Source organism: Gymnogyps californianus, chromosome 4 (genome assembly GCF_018139145.2).
Source record: "Gymnogyps californianus isolate 813 chromosome 4, ASM1813914v2, whole genome shotgun sequence".
In the NCBI taxonomy this organism is placed as follows: domain Eukaryota; kingdom Metazoa; phylum Chordata; class Aves; order Accipitriformes; family Cathartidae; genus Gymnogyps; species Gymnogyps californianus.
The window spans coordinates 13,227,748-13,244,288 of record NC_059474.1 but is presented as its reverse complement, the minus strand read 5'-3'; the positions used below and the strand labels follow the sequence as shown (position 1 = coordinate 13,244,288).

Below are 16,541 nucleotides of genomic sequence, written 5' to 3'. Positions count from 1 at the left end.
GTAAGGGTGACCTAGCGCTGGCACAGGTTGCCCAGGAAGGTTGTGGAGTCTCTATCCTTGGAGATATTCAAAAGACATCTGGACGCAGTCCTGGGCAACCTGCTCTAGGTGGCCCAGCTTGAGCAGGGGGAGTTGGACATGATGACCTCCAGAGTTCCCTTCGAACCTCAATCATTCTGTGATTCTGTGAAAAATTAACCATCTTCAGGCATTACGGTGTCATGTTGCATACCTTCAGAAATATATGCATGTGTACACTCATGTGACTTTAAAATCTGTTTACCTTAGGTTTTTAGCTTATCTGATTTACATATAATATGTTAAAATGTGGATAAAGTTTGAGTAATGAGGTATTACTGACTTTGATTCAAACCTATTTTAAAATTTTGAAGAGGAAGATCTGAAGTCAGTCTTTTCAATATAGTTACTTCCAAGTAGAAGAATTTGGAGTTGAATTATTGGATGTAAACTTTGGCAAAGAAAGGTTTGTAAAAAGGCTTAATTGTCTGGAAATTAAAACGTTCGCTTGTCAGCATAGACACAAAAAGAAATAAAACATGGATGCAAAATATCCATCACTACAACAGTACTGTAAGGAGGCCTAACTGTAACTATGGGTTAAGCTCAGAGTTTTCTTTCAGGTAATTGTAGCCATAGGTTAAGTAATGATCAAGTGCAAAAATCCTTTCCAGCCAAAAATATCCAAGTTTTTCTTGCTGTGAGCTCCCTCTGCTCTTGAGAAGAAATATTTGACCAACAAAATAATTTAGTTGTGCAGCCAGCCCAGAGATATTGTCTGGATAGTTATAAGTTGCATCTTACATTTTCTTTTCCTCTTCAGCCTCCTTTTCCACATACTCAGTAGTTGTAGTATCTACATGAAGAGGGAATTTTTTTTAATTTTCAACTGAAGAGTTGCACCCAGCTTGTGTTGTGTGATTGTATACTTCTCAATTATATGTTTGAAACACGAATTCATGTATGGAAAAGCTAACCTTTCTCTTGCTAAAACTAAAGCTAACGTTTTTGTTAAACAAAATCAGAGTTCCTTATTTTCCTTCTTCCCCATTTGTTTCTCCTCTCATCCTCCTCTAAATTAATTGCTATTGCAACTTCTTTTCCCAGTATCAATAAGTTGATGTCTGCTGCTTGCACAAGAGAATCAAATTTGTGACTTTTCCAGACCCTTTCTAGACATCTTGGTTCCTGCTGCTCTGTTAAATTAACGGAGATGAAGTGGCTCCAAAAATCTTTTCTGGAGTCTGGGAAGTTTCTGTGTTTGTGCCAGGCCTTGCAAAAAGAGTCACCAAAAAGATTAATAAGCTTAGACTGTAAGTCAGAACAGATTCTGGAATTACCTTTTACCAGGAGTAAGCAGAATCTAACTTCGTCATGCAGTAGGGCATAATGAATGAACAAATGGTACAATACAGTTATTTGTGACAGCAAGAGTCTAAAGTTCCTTCGAGCCCTTTCCAGATGTCCTTTCTGGATGCATAGTGCTCCGTGAGGATGTTTATTCTCATCTTCGCTTCAACCACTTATACCTTACTGCTTTCTTGAATGGATAGATAAGTTTACAGTGGTGCCATAGTTTATGGTAGCTATGAGGCGTGAAAAAAAACTTTGGTACTGAATAGTGCTCAGAAAGCTCTGGTATTTTATTTTCTTTAAGTTCCTTGGTGCAAGAGGAAAACTTAACTGCTTCCCTTGCTCAGGTCGCATGATTTTGTAGGCATTTTTGTAGCTTCAAAATGATAAGCCACTGAGTAGTACAAAGGGCCAACAACCGTCTCAGCAGTCTAGACTCCAATTTGGTTTGCAGTTAAGCTCTTCCTAGGGGGCTTGAGGAGCCTGATTACAACCTAAACTCAGAAAGACTGAGTTAACTAGCCCTCCTGAATCTAGCATGTCTCACGAGGATGCATGCACACTCTAGGCTTTTCTAAGAGCCATTAGTGTGCATCTGAAGATATTCGGCTTGAGAACATCTATCTAAATTTATTATTGTAGTTAAGTCTATCTGTAAAAGAAGAGGGTTTTTTAAGCATTAAACCAATTTTAGTATGTTGGTTATGAAGTAAACTTTAATCAGTAAAGATTATTATATCGTGTGCAGGAAGGGGTGCAAATGTCATGCAAGTATGTCTCGCGCAAACTTTTTTCTTTTTAACAGTGATATTATTTATTTTCATGAGCATTAAACAAAATCAATATAAAATACCTAGAATTAGAACAGTTTAGGAGAAACATTCTTCCTGGACACTCCACACGTACATACATGGGAGAAAGAGTTTTAACTTGAGCAGAGGCTATGGAATTGACTGATTAGTATAGATCAATATTTGTAAAGAATTTTTTTAAAATGAAACTTCTGTGCTTCCTTTTGTTGACTTATGACAAAAATTAAAGTTACTGTTTAACTCACTGTTATCTAACATAAAGTTTGAGTTGTGTTCTGAGGTACCTCCAATATTTTTGCGTAAATAATGGATGTGAAAATACTGATGTAGACCACAGTGTAATAGTAACACATTCTGTTTTGCATCACATAAACTTGAACTATATACGTGCTGTGCAAACACACATCTTTGAATACCTCCTATTTATAAGACTGTAGGAGAATCGGATTCAGTTTCCTCCCTCTTACCTTCTATATTAGAGCACTTCTTTTAGAATTATAGCATATTTTGCAGCAGGAATTTATTGATAGCTCCTGCAGAAGTTCTTCAAAAGTGAATGATAAGTATATACCTAGCCTTACAATTAAAAAAAAAAAAAAAAAAACCACAAAAAAACCCCCAAAACAAACACACACCCCCCCAACAACAACAACAACAAACCTACAAAAAATACCCCCTGAAGTACGGTCCCTTTTCTTCCAAGCAAATGCTCTTACCATTTAGCTGTGGAGTCACGGGTAAGTACACAATCTGGTCCAGTTAATGGTCTCTGAATATAACAGCACTGAATCTCTTATCAACAAATTTTATATGGGCTCTGATCTAGTAGGTGTGCCGTAAGAACACTTGTACTATTGAGTCTTTGAGGTAGATAAAGGGACTTGTGGGTTTTGTTGGGATTGATACCAAACTTTTAAGGTCTGAACATGCCTAGGACAATGCGTTTGGGGACAAGGAAATTTTACTGGCAAAAACTGTGTTTATGGATCTCATGACTTAATTGGTTTATTAGATTTGGTGAGGTACTTCGCTTGACTGGAGTGTGTAACTCCTTTAGGAAGGGCTGTCAAGAGAGGAAGGGAAGAAGAGTGCCTTACATACATTGGTTCTGAGGTCAAGAGTGTAGGAGATAACCTGCCATAAACCTAGGCAGTGATAAGAGGGAGACAAAATTCAGAGGGTTCAGCTTTGTGCCTTAAAATAAGGAGAATCAAGTGAGAAAAACATTAAAGAGCGCGTCGAGTCATCCACATACACAGCAAGGGACTTCATTGTAAAAGAGAGTAATTTGGGGGCTATCTGAGAAGGGATTGGTCCAGATAGTTCTTGATACGTGCTGATCATGGTAGATGATGAAAACACCTACAAAGACTCTGTGCTCTAACTTTCTAATTAAGAAGACATTAATTTGCTGAGATTTTGAAGGGTGAAAGTATCTTGTATGAGAGGGACCTTAAAAAGATAGAGTTCACAATGACAGTATAAAAATTGAGGAAAAAACCAAGCATTAAAGTAAGCCAATAAAATAAAGATTTGGTACACCTGAAAGTCCTAGAAGTAAATCAGAAACAGAAGAATGACTGAAGGATATTTCTGAGAGACAGAACTAACAAGCTTGGAAAGCTATGAAAAGATAATGTCAGAAAGGTATTGTTTAGTGTGTTTTTTGTCATTGTTTGAATTGTTGGTGAAAAGACAATTAAGCAGAGGAGTAGTACAGATAAATTACACTGTTTCAGGTAGTCATAGGAATATTCAGCTAAATATCATGAGGAGCAGCAACTAATTTGAAAAAAGCCTAGTAGAATACCTGTTTGAGAACACACAGTAGATAGAAAATATATAAAAGGCAAACACATTTCCGTCTTTTTAAAGAGGAAAATGGAACTTGGGGTATTACCAATGACACTTAAATTCCCTAAAGAAATGTTTTGAACTGTAAATGGCATGGATGCATGAGAAACTGAGAAAGTTTCTAAATATTGGTTTGGCAAAAAGATTGCACTCTCAAAATAACAGTCAGTGGCTTACTAGAGGACAAGGGAGATGATTAATTTTTCTGGTCTGGGGCGTAAAATACACATTTACGAAAACCCCTAATATCAAACTGGGAAAGTCTGCAGTTACACTGGAAGACAGGATTAGAATCAAGAGGTTGTTAAATTGGAGAAATGGTCTGAAAAATAAAATGCCAATCCAGCAGGGACAAATACAAACTTCTAAAGAAAATAATAATCCTCTTCACAAACACAGTGTGAGGAGTGACAGTCGAGGAAATGATGTGAAACAGAAAAGCATCTTCAAGTAGGTCATAAGCTGAGCATAAATCAGGAATGACACTCTGCAAAAGACAGCAACATTTTGATATATAAATAGGAATGCCCTTCTGTAAGAGGGGAAGTAATTGCTCCTCTGTAGCTGGAACTGGAAAGCCTTCTGCTGGAGTACCAGGCTCAGCTCCAATTACCTTGTATCCAGAAAGATGTCCTGAGGAGAGCAACACAAAGATTACTACTTTTGAAAACAGAGTGAAGGAACTGGGGGTTTTTTACCTCAAAAAAAGAGAAACTTGAAGAAGAACCCAGCAGTTTTGCAGAAGCCATCTTCATAGTTACAGGAGATAAGGAAAAAGCTGTGCTTGTCCTCTAGGCTTTGGTAAACACAAAGGAAGTGGTTGTGATGACCTTAAATCACAGCAAGGGAAACTGAAGAAAAAGAATTCTAACCAGAAAATGAGCTTACTGTAAGGCCTAATTATTTTTAGGGAAGCAGTGGAAATTCTGCCTTGAAGAGATTTACAGTGTAGGAATAGTGCGTTGTAGTTGATTCCGGCTTTGTGCAAGAGTAGAGACTAGATGATCTCATAGGGTCCCTTACACATATATTTTCAGTGAAATTTGAGAATTAGGTGACTGCCAAATAGGTTTTAAGAATATACAGTCTAGACTCTGCTCCCTTTGTTCATTTGTGACCAGCCTCTTGAGCCAGATGTATCTTCCCTGGGGAGCTGATGAACTAAAATTTGGATCTGATCTTTTGGAATGGGACTTAATGGGTTCATTGCCGCTTTGACTTCTAAATTATTCGTGTGTTTCTTGTATTCTTTGATAGTAAGGGGTTGCAGAGCAGGTTCAAGGAAATTTGTACTTACAGATTAATATGACTTTTCCTGTGGTTGATTATGAAACTGTCAGTCGTAACACTTCAGATAATATTCAGATCATAATGAGGCTTTAGTGCTTATTCTGTTCAGATTCTGCAAAGCTCTTGTCACTGCCTCGATCCTTGTCAGCATGCATTCTGAAAGAGTAGAAATATTCAATGCTGCTGTTTTCAAATTAGTATCTAAAGCCCAAACAGTCTATCCTGAAAGGCATCTCAATTTAGATGAAAAATAATAGCGCTTTAGATGGCTAGCTGGAAAATTTGATAAAACTTTTCATAAAATACTGGAAGTGCCCTTTTTTCAAGACCTTCAGGCAGATGGTCCTTAAAACTGTAGACCCCTGCTCTGAGAAGATGCTTTGCATAAATTTTGCTTGAAGAATACAGTTCTGACCAATGTAACTTTTGTAACTAGCAAATGACTAATCTGCCATATGAACTTGCTGTGGACTTTTGTCTGTAACTGTAGGGAAAAACTTGTGATGGAAGCAAGGAAATCAACAAAAATGATTGCTATCTCAGACAAAGTTGTTAGTTAAGGAACAGCAAAACCAAACCTACTAATATTTCCCCCTATGCAGATTGTTGATAAAATAAGGTTTAAGTTTTTAAGCACATCCTCTACCAGTTCTTGGTGGAGATAAAACTGTGTTGCATATTCATAAATGCTCTCTAATAAATTTATTTGAGGTTGCAAAATAAAACTATCTGTTACTTTCTGCCAAGAAGAAAGAATAAAGTAATTTCTCAATGAACTACTTGTATGAGCAACCAGGCTCTTACCTGAGGAGAAATATTTTTATATATATATAACAAAATAAAATAAGTATTTTGGGGTTTGTGGTTTTTTTAATTTATCAACATGAACTTCTCTTTTAATACATCTGTATACGTAAGGAGAGGGGGAAGGAACCCCACCCCCTGCCCCCTCCAGATTTCTCCTACCTTTTGTTCCTTGGCTTTTCCATCTGCACATTTATCATTCGGGTAATAAAACCTCATATTGCAGATGTGACAGTACCAGTATCATTTTATCATACAATTGGGTCTTTTTCCTTGAATTCTGCTTTCATACTTCTAGACCTGGACTTACCCCGCTTTGGTAGTCATTGTTTCCTCACCTGCCTAAATGCCCCTGTCAAAGATATTCCTAAAAGTTAGCTTAGTATCCTGTCATACAGGAGCTACAGTTAAATTTCAGCTCTGTCAGCAAATCAACACTACCACTCAAATGTGCTGTGTATCAGGCTGCCTACTGGTCACAGTTGAAAACTATGGTGTTGGATACGTCCCTTACTGTAGTGAGTATGGAACACTTTACGCGAGCAAAAGAGTAAAATGCTCCTCCCAGGCATTCATTCTGGTAGGCCTAGCTCCCCAGCCTGAAGTGTGTTCACCAAAGCAGCTTGTCCCTTTCCCCAGATCAATATAATACGATGTTCTGCTGCATACTCACAATACAGCTTCATCAGCTAATGAATTACGTATTGTTGGCCATAGCAGTCTTGCGAAGAAAGCAGCAATACAGTAAAACTGTGTAGAACAGTAATCTTCCTTGGCTGCTTTATTTCAAATACATGTGTGAGTGGAAGAGGTGAGGAAAAATCTCATCGGCTGTAGGAAATGGCATTCATGGTGCAGGAAACATCTTTCACTTCCCTGCTTGTTTTCCTTAAAACACTGAATTGCTTTTCCATCGTGATGCTGGAGATCAAATACTTTTTACACGTTTTAACATGGTCATTATCCACTTAAACTCACAAAATCTCTCCTTCTTGTTAGCTACTTTACTCCAGCTAGATTACAGAGTCATTTCAGTGTAATTTGATCTTTGAAGCAGCACTAGATTTTTTTAGTTGAAAAAAACCTAATATTTGCTTTTATTCCTTTAGAAGGTATTTGTACTGATGTTTGCTAAGAATGATTGTTCTTTTGTATACCAGAGTTTTCATGTGAAATTTTGGGTGAAAGACCTCAGTGGACGGCCCTGCTGTTGTATGAAGTTCTTAGGAGGGTTCATTTGAGAAAACAGACGTAAAATGATGTTGGAAGGAACAAATGTGAGCTAGATGCCAATGAAAGCATATAAGTGCTATTTTAAGTTTTGAAACTATTTTACTCTTTCAAACTCTTAAACAAACAATAGCAAACATTATTTTTTTTTTTTTTTTCTGCTGTTGGCTTAGCTCTCAGTATGGGAGCGGTAACAGGGGGACAGAAGCAGAATTGGAGTTTTAGTTTGTGCATGTAACTGCACAATTCTGACCCAAATCTACTGAAAATCCATAGACAATTGTGGTTTAAATCAGCCAGGACTTGGGGCAGGAGAATCTTGCATAACTATAACATTACAGTAGTGTTTGTGCTTATGAATGCTGAAGTCCTCAAGTGATTTTACATTGCCTCAACCAGAAGAGAAGCCTCAGTTACCATATGCCTAGCTGTAAAACAAGAAAGGAAGCCCATCAGTCTTCTCTCAGGCCTGCAGCAAGACTGGGAGTGAAACAGCATTGCAGTTGGTTCTGCCATATTGTCTTTGAGCTCTACTTAAGAATAAAGTAAAATAAACATGAATAGTTTCAGAGAGGAAAGACTTCCACTTACAGTTTCTAATACCAGTACCATTAAAATAATAATAGCTATTTAGATGGGTAGCTGGAAAATTTAATAGAAGTTTTCCTAGAACACTGGAAGTGTATGTGAGTTTGTATGAGAGAGAAGGAGGAGGTATAAATTGAAAATGCTGTTTTAAAAGGGAAAGAATGCCAACAAGTCATGGTACTATTCTGGAGTTGGTATTTCGTATTTACTAATTGGGAGTATTTCTTTAATTTACAGAAATTTTCATGATGACAGACTATGCAATTATAGTAAACATCTAAGCAACTATAGGAAAAAATGGTTTTCTTCAGTGAATGTATAAAATAGACATCAGCTCGTGCCCTCCATCCCCTCCCAAACAAAACTCCCAAATGGCTTTAGTATGGATAGTGGGTCTTTCTACATCCATCCTTTTGCTTTATACATCTGACCTTAATGCTGGTTTAGAAATGAACACAAGTCATTCCACGAGGGTCAGTGTGGGGGCAAGAGGGCCAGGTCTGAGCTCAAACGGAAGTCTTGCTGGGCTGCTTCTGCATTCAGCCAGGAGATGTGTCTCAGGCTTTCTCTAACTCATCTGGTATCGAGGCAGTGGTGGAAGGACACGGGAGCTGAGGCAGCCTGCAGCCAGCAGCAGTTCAGTCCCCGAGCCATCCTGAAGCAGATACGTAGGCTCTGATGGTGACTTAGCCAAGGAAGCAAGACCGCTGTAGCTTGTTACACCCTGCCAGGCTCAAGCTGGCTTTGCTTGTGACCCGCTGTGGTTCATCTAGTTTATCACGTGCGCGGATGTGAGTGCAGGTGTGACACCGGCGACGTGGGAAACTTTGAAGTTAATAAAGCATTGTGCCTGTGGAGTTAAGATGCCTCTGTCTATAGTCAGCAGCAGAGTGAGGCTTCCATGACTGAATTTATTTGTAAATGCACATATTTCCTACTAAGTCCTGCTTCAAATACCCTTGAGCTTTCTTCTTTTTTTTTTCCCCTTCCTTTTTTCTTTTTTTTTAAACTATGGTTTTAACTTTCTGAGAACTCCCTTTTCTGGAGTTGGAGTCTGAGCTTTTGGATGGTGGTTCCGAAAGGACTGTTCCTTGGTGTTATGAGGGGAAACCAGCATGGATAATTTCAATACTCATTATAGCAGAATTTCACGGGGAAAACAGTTTGATCTGGCACACGCTTCTGAATAGAGCACTCTTGAGTTTCTCATTTGGTTTGAGAGGGACTTCTCTTTATTAAGTAATAAGCATTTGTAAGTTTAGGTTCTATAGGTGTGTAGTTCTACAGTAACTTAAGGAGGAACAAAAGGAGGTTCGTTAATTTTCCATGCTTAAATGTTTTCAGGTTTACAGAGGAGGAAAGCTGGATAGAAACTCAGTGTTGAAGCTCATTTGTTAATGTTTTTAGTAGCTAGTTGCACTATAGTTTGGTTTTGAATTATTCTATCTAATATTTATAAGGTATGTTACAAGCTGGCATCATCTTTTGAAGGTTAATGGGGTTAGCACAGATACAGTTAAAACTAGGGACATGTCTGTTGTGACAAGCCTTTCGTATTTTAGCCACGTCCATTAATTTCATAAGGAAGGGGCTCTGGTAAACTTAAATTAGCATTAAAATATGGGGGGGGGGAGTATTTAGGCATTTTTAGTGAGTAGAATGAGATTATTTTTAGCATAAAGACATATTATTAATCATCCTCATAACCAGTTTTTCCTCATATTGACACATTAATTCTCTAGTTTAATTTTATGTTATCCCATTGATGGTAATGGTACTGCTAATTCACACTTCCAGACTTTAAACATTAAATTTTGCCGCTTTTTGCTTGCTTTCTTTTCCGTTTCATTTTACACTGAACTATTTGTCATGTTGACTAATGTTGTTTCATTGTATTTTCATCTCTTGGGTAGCTATCTGTTCTCTCATGTTTCGTACTTAGATTATAAAGTGTAAGGCTGGAATTCACCTTTTTGTTCTGGATTTGTACAACTCTATATTGACAAAGTATGAGCCACTGCGTGGAGTTCATATTGGCTATAAGAGTGCAGATAGCGGATGTTCTATTGTAGTTTGACAGTCCTTTCCCATTAGTATTAGAAATTGAACAGTGTGACCTATAAGATCTAGCAAATTGGTTGTAATACCTGAATTTCCTCCTTTACATGTAAGTATATTATTTATGGCATAATGAAGTGTGATTATTGTCTAAACAGTTTCCTATATTGAATACTAATCTGCAGAGAATGAGTGGCAGCCAGGAAAAGCAATGCTGGTGGGAAAAGGCACTCTATTCTCCCCTTTTTCCTGCATCACAGTGTGAAGGTAAGAAGCTATGCCTGTTTGAACTAACTTGCTGTTGCACCTGTGTTAGAAAGAAATGCTCTTTGTTACGGATCGGAATTGTTGCAGATGAATTGGAACTACCATCTGTATTTAAAAAAAAAAAACAGTAAACTTCCATAATAAATTCTCTTCTCTGAGAGAGAACTGGGATGCTTCGGTTGCGTTTGTAATAGATCTCTAGCATGCTTCTAAATAGTTTTAAAATGAAAGTACTTTTAAAATAGTCTTAATATTTATGCAAATTTACTTAATTCCAGAGCCTGGAATTAAGTAAATAGAATATTCATCTCTGACTCTGAAAATACTTTCTTACATTTTTGAATATGTTTCAACCTGAATAATACTTATTAGGTAGCTTATTTTATAAGAATGTGAAAACATGATAATTACCTCTTAGGGGTTCGCATAAATAATATGCCAGTTATTCAGTGAATGTGTGGAATTTCTCTCAAGCTGAGAAGGAGAGGGATTTGCCTCTTGGCCATTCCTTTCACAGTGACAATCTGGGAATTTTTCTGTCCCACGCAGAGAGTAAGTCCAGTCTTGGTAGGCAGGCGGCTCGCAAGCGGAAGCAGGTGTGCTTCCAGCACTCTCTGTTGCCTCCCAAGAATTCGTAGCATCTGACAGCTGGCTCAAGCCCAGGTTTTCAGTGGACAGGCAAGAATCCAGACAGCTTTTTTTGCCTGCATACCAATTTACCTTTTCTGGGGAGAAGGCAAGAAGCTAAATAAGAACATTCTGTATACCAAATTGACGGGCTATCTGATGCTTTCTGTTGGTAGAGGCTCGGTGCAAGGAACTTTTGATCAGAGACCTGGTTCCTTAATAATCTGGAAGTAGATTAGCCAGTAATTATTACCGAACTATTTTTGGAGTGCAGCTTAAAGTGCAGCCAACTAAACTGTGTTCTCGGTGCCTAAATGCCCTTACTTTGGTGTTTAGGGCAGTCTGGGTTACTTTCAAGAACATCTTAACTTACTTCACTCCTAACTATAGAAGTGTGTTTGCACAGTGAGAGCGAATAGATTGATGCCTACAGGACTTTGATTTGCCTCCTGGACTGGTCACAGAACCTCCCATATTAGAAAAATACTCAGTATTTACAAAGTAAAGATATTTAGTGTCCTTTTGTAAAGTTGTGGGGGTTTTTTGAGGGTGACAATTGCAGGGGTATTACTGGTCTAATAGCAAATGCAGTGACTTGCACTCCTGAGTACGTATTTTACACAGAGTAATCCTTGAATTTCTGTGAGTGAATTGTGTCATCTTTTTGCTGACATCTGCTGGTGAACCTGCATAACTATGCAAGTGTTTCAGCACCTTATTTCGTCAGAGGAAGACAGAATATACAGTATAAAATACTATGAAGTCCAGAACCTGCTTGATACAGTGGCAGAATTTCTGTGAAGTAGAACAGTTCCGGGATTTCCTCTTTTAGACTAAGTTTAACAAACCCAGAGCTTTATCCTCAGAGCTAATGTTATTCTTTCACAAATCTTTAGCTGTATCCAGTTTTCTGTGTGGGTATTTTTTGTATTTGGATATTGATGCATGTGATCCATATATATCTATATGATATACGTTGATATTATATATGGAAGTTTACTCTGGTAAGTAGAAACCACAGCCATTGACGTGAACTTTTTTTTTTTGGAGCTTCAGTCAGGATCAGGCTGCTGTTGCAGTATATTTTGTATGGGTATAGAAATAGGAATGATCTAGAACACCATGCAGTATCAGAACTGAAAAATGTACTGAAGCATTTATTAAAAAAAAGTAATTCTCGCTCTTTGTACCTTACTATTTTAGATGTTTTCACTAATTAAGTAGCTTCTTTTTTTTGTTATTTGGTTATCCAGGTAAGATTTGATGAAGCTTCCATAAGGTATTATGCTTATCTCTTTAAGGATGTCAGACTATAAAATCCCCCACAAGCACAGTTTACATGGCTTAGAGTGTGAATTTCAAGAATACTTCTCTAGATGCTTTCATTTTGGCTGACTGTAAATAACAGTGTTCCTCAATTCTGTTTTTTCTTCCTTTTTGCTCTGAAACACCCCCACAAACACAATGTAAGAGTGTTATACAAATGCCAAGGGAGAGAATGGTGTAGGAGAATTTGCAGATGTAAAGGAAATATCCAATGATGATGAACATCTTTTAGATTTTAATATGGTAAGTTTGTCATTGGTTTGGGGGAGGAGTTTTTTTGTTTATTTTATAAGGGTGTGCTACTACATCTTTCCTTTCATCACAGTTTTCAGTCTGGCCTCAAATGAAATTCCTACGAAAACCTTCAAAAGCTTTTCTTTCCTTACTTTGTTTTTTAATCTCCTCTGCGTCTTGAGCATTCTTCTGAAAATTCCTCAAAGGGTTGTACTTTGGGGAGTACAACCCTTTGTACAAACAGTTGTACATCTAGTGGTTAAGCAAACTCAGTTTCCTTTGGGAACACTTGGCTTTTGCTTGTCATGTGTGTTAAACATGAGTCGTCTTTTCCTCAGCTTCTAGTTTCAGTAAGCGTAGAGTGGGCTGATGTGCACTATGAAGGCAGAAAGGATCAGTAACTAAAGGCATAAACATAATGTAGGCCGAATTCTGTCCTGCTTACAAGCAAAAAACCCTGATTTTTTTTTTCTGTAGGGAAAAAATTTCATGTACGCATGCACTTACTAGATACACTTTTAAACTTTATAGTGATGATAGCACTTACATTTACACTGTGACGTGCTTGCTATAGCTTTACTGATTCAGCTGAAAATATATTGGGTTTGCTTGAAGTTTGGTCAGATCTGTGCTGTGTTTTCTTCATATTTAATACTTACTACCAAATTTTGGAGATAACTTTTACAGTAGTTTTCTAACATGACCTGTGATAATGATGCATTCTAACTGAGTTCACTTCTGATTCTCTTGCTGTTTTGTGCAAATCCTAAAGTTAAGGAATAGGAAAAAATAATAAAAGCCCCACCTTTTTTTCCTGCTATTCTGCAGTCCTTTCTACATAGTGGACTAAGTCAGGAAAGAGGAGGACTTGCCCTGTAATTGTGACGTCTCTCTTGAACAACTACAAAACTCTATAACCTCCCAGCCCAGAAAAAAGCAAGCATGTTCTTTATTGTTCCCCATCAACACTGTCAGTTTAAATCCTTAGGTTTCTTCTGTTTATGAAGCAAGATGTGCAGATGATATAAATGCTGAGGCAAAACCAAATGGCTTCAGGAAGAAGATCTACTCCAGTGATAGCTCCAGCTCTGAAGACACAGCTTCAGAAGGTGGAAGTGAATGGGCTGATCCGTGTGAGGAGGAGCTTTTTTCTCGAACTCAACTATAAAAACTGCAGAGTAGAACAGATGATTTAAAAGTAACGTGAGATGGAAAACTATCCTTCTTGAGGGTCTGTAGCTCTAAAACAACAACTTGAGTTTCCTCTTCAGTTAATGGATTCAGATGTGTATTTATCTTTCTCTTCTTGCTTATTTTATAGATGAGGACACAGCTGTCCTGTTGAAGATTTTTTTTTTTTCCCCTCCTCCCCAAAAACCCTGTTAAATTCTTGGCTATTTGAACTAGACTAGATTGTGTTGTCAAATCAAGAATGGATGTGCATGTGCTTGTCTTAGTAGTACCACTGCTTTTTTGCATCTTAATTGCAGTTATTTTCATTCGTAACTGTAGCCCTACCACTATTACTATCTTCTTAGCATCGCAGTGTCTACAACTACTTCTGCTATTCAGAGACTTCAGCTTTCTGCACATTAGGCTTTGTTCTTTAAGAACTGGGAGATAAATACTTAACACTGTAATCTATCAGTGCCTTTCTGAATGCAGGAGAAAAGCATGAATGACTTGTCCAGTCTTCATTCAGTAAATCTCGTAACTTTGAAGTAGGAACAACAGGGTTGTGCTTTAGAGACTTACAGAAACTGTGTTTTCTATCCTATGATTCCCCCCTCCCGCAAACCAACACTGAGGATACCATGGTTTGTATTTTTGCTAACTGGAGAAGCCAAGGATTTTTTGTAGGTATGGAGGCAATGTGGGGTTTTTTTCCTTTTTTTCTTTTTTTTTTTTTTTTGTCCTTTTTAGCAACTTGCCAATGTGGGGCAGAAGTTTAAAAAGTAACACCAAAAATAATAAACCACTGGGGTGATGTGTGGATTGTTGTGAATTTTGTAACGAGTAATGCGAATGTTGTCTTGTTGCAGATGATGGCATTCATGTAACCTGCAAAAGCATCCTGTACTGAACTTGAGCCTGAATGACTGAAACTATCTAAAATGCTCAGAGTGTTCAATGTTTTAAATGCAAAGGGTCAGTGCTTCACTTGAAAGAATCCTGTGGCTGCTGCAGTTAGCTGCTGTTGTGGCTGTAATTTAGTAAATTCGTAGTTCATTTTGTGTTTCTGAGAGAATGTGTGGGGCCAGTTATGTGTGTGGTGGGTGGGGGTAGGGAAAGTGATGACTTACAACATACATGTGTGATTGCAGTAGTGATTGTTGCTTTATGTGACTTGCTTTTAAATTTTCTTTTGTTAACTTAGAAAGTCAATACATTGTCAAGTTGCATCTGTACAAGACTATCAACTCCTTGTGCTTTTAACACATTATGCAAAATGTATAAGCCAGGAGGAGCAATATTTGCAAAACTAAACATTCTAAGTTTTTACCAACTCATAGTTTAAAAAACAACAACAACTAACTAGTCTATACAATAGCAGCATGTCTATAACATCAGGAAGTGCAGAAAGTCCAATACTGACTTGAAAAGCTTAACCATTAATTTTGACAGGCAATAAACCTCATGAGAACTATAGCTGTTTGAAATGTGAGCTGAACTGCCTTTGAAATATGTTCTGTGCTAGAAAGGTTTTCTGAGTAGCTGGGTTTTGTTGCCTTTATTCAATTGATAATGTAAGAATTTAAATACGTGGTTGGAGAACCATACCATTCTTTGTGCAACGCTTTTGTTGAGATCCTTACTTAAAATTGGCTTGGTTTGTCCTTACCCAGGGACTTTCTTTTGGTCCTCCTCTTAGACTATGTTTTAGGGTTTGTAGTCATACAACAACTCTTTTGACACTTTACAGTTTCTTTTCTTAATTTATTTGCAGACTTTGGATAGATTTTTATATATTTTACTTTCTTCTGGAGCTTCCTTGAGAGGTTGTTTAGCACCTGCACTGAGAACTAGTTAACTGTAACATGAAAGTAAAAAAGAACTTTACACACAAATTCTTCAAATCACTACAGTGAAGAATGGAATAGAACTTCATTCGAGAACAAGAAATGACCAAATGGACATATTTCAAACACAAACTTCAGCTCAGTTAATTTTGGCTAGAGCTGCTTCTTTGGTAAGAAAGGGCTCAAAAATAACAAAGGTGTTGCTTATAGTTACATTGTGGCATGTAATAATTCCAGCACCTTTGGGGAAAATAAAATCGTGTATTGAGCTTGGGCAATAACAAATTGTCTTTACTTGTTTTCATAGTTTAATGGCTAAAGCTTTCAGTGAGAGTTGAAGTGTGGTTTTTAGTTTTTCTGTATGGATAGAAACACACACAACAACAACAACAAAAGCATTAAAGGTTGGCATACGCTGAACCGCACTGTGGTATGAAGCGCATTGCATATCCATAGCACTGAAGTATCAGTTTTCCATTCCTGGGCTGAAATTTGTTTCTACTTTTTGCTTCAAGTGGTTGTATTGTTCTGATTTCACGTACACCAGAGTAACTGATTTTGTTTTCTTGTGGAGTTACTTAACACCGAATAAAAATATAAAAGGACAATTGGATGGCGTGTGTGTGCGTGTTCATTTTCTTTGGCTAACGTATATAACTTAGATGCAACATGGCAGTTAAGCATTAAACATTCTGGAGAGAGAGCATGCGGTATCTAATTTGAGAGTCCTTTTCATTGCTATAATTTTTTAATCTATTTTTTTATTCTTTTCCAATACAAGGCAGGAAAATTAAATACACTGCATATGTTCTTTAAAAAAAAAAAAGACAAGCAAACAAAATAAGCTTAGTCCCCACTTTAATTATTTCTGTAGAAAATACCATAATCTCATTCCAAAAATTAATTTGTAATGACAACTTCATGTTTAGAGAACATGAGACCTCTCTCTCAAAAAAAAAAAAACCAAAACCAAAACCCCAAGCAAACCCAGACCCTCTCTCACGGGAGGGTCTAAAAAAGTTAAAGAACTTTTATATAGTACGGGATCTAAAATAGCAGG

At 37.4% G+C, this 16,541-nt stretch overlaps 1 protein-coding gene across 2 annotated transcripts in view; it reads left to right on the top strand.

Annotated features, from left to right (window-relative positions):
* The window catches only part of KIAA0232 (KIAA0232 ortholog), a 70,758-nt gene extending 56,035 nt beyond the window's left edge, over positions 1–14,723 (top strand). The window contains exons 7-9 of one of the 2 annotated variants that reach the window (XM_050896717.1): positions 10,166–10,274; positions 12,373–12,470; positions 13,450–14,723. In XM_050896717.1, the coding sequence (XP_050752674.1) occupies positions 10,166–10,274; positions 12,373–12,470; positions 13,450–13,629 (387 nt within the window). In that variant the 3' untranslated portion in view covers positions 13,630–14,723. Of the gene's footprint in view, positions 1–10,165; positions 10,275–12,372; positions 13,259–13,449 lie in introns of those variants that run through there. The other variant, XM_050896716.1, reaches the window with a different exon arrangement.
* The last annotated feature ends 1,818 nt before the right edge of the window (positions 14,724–16,541 follow it).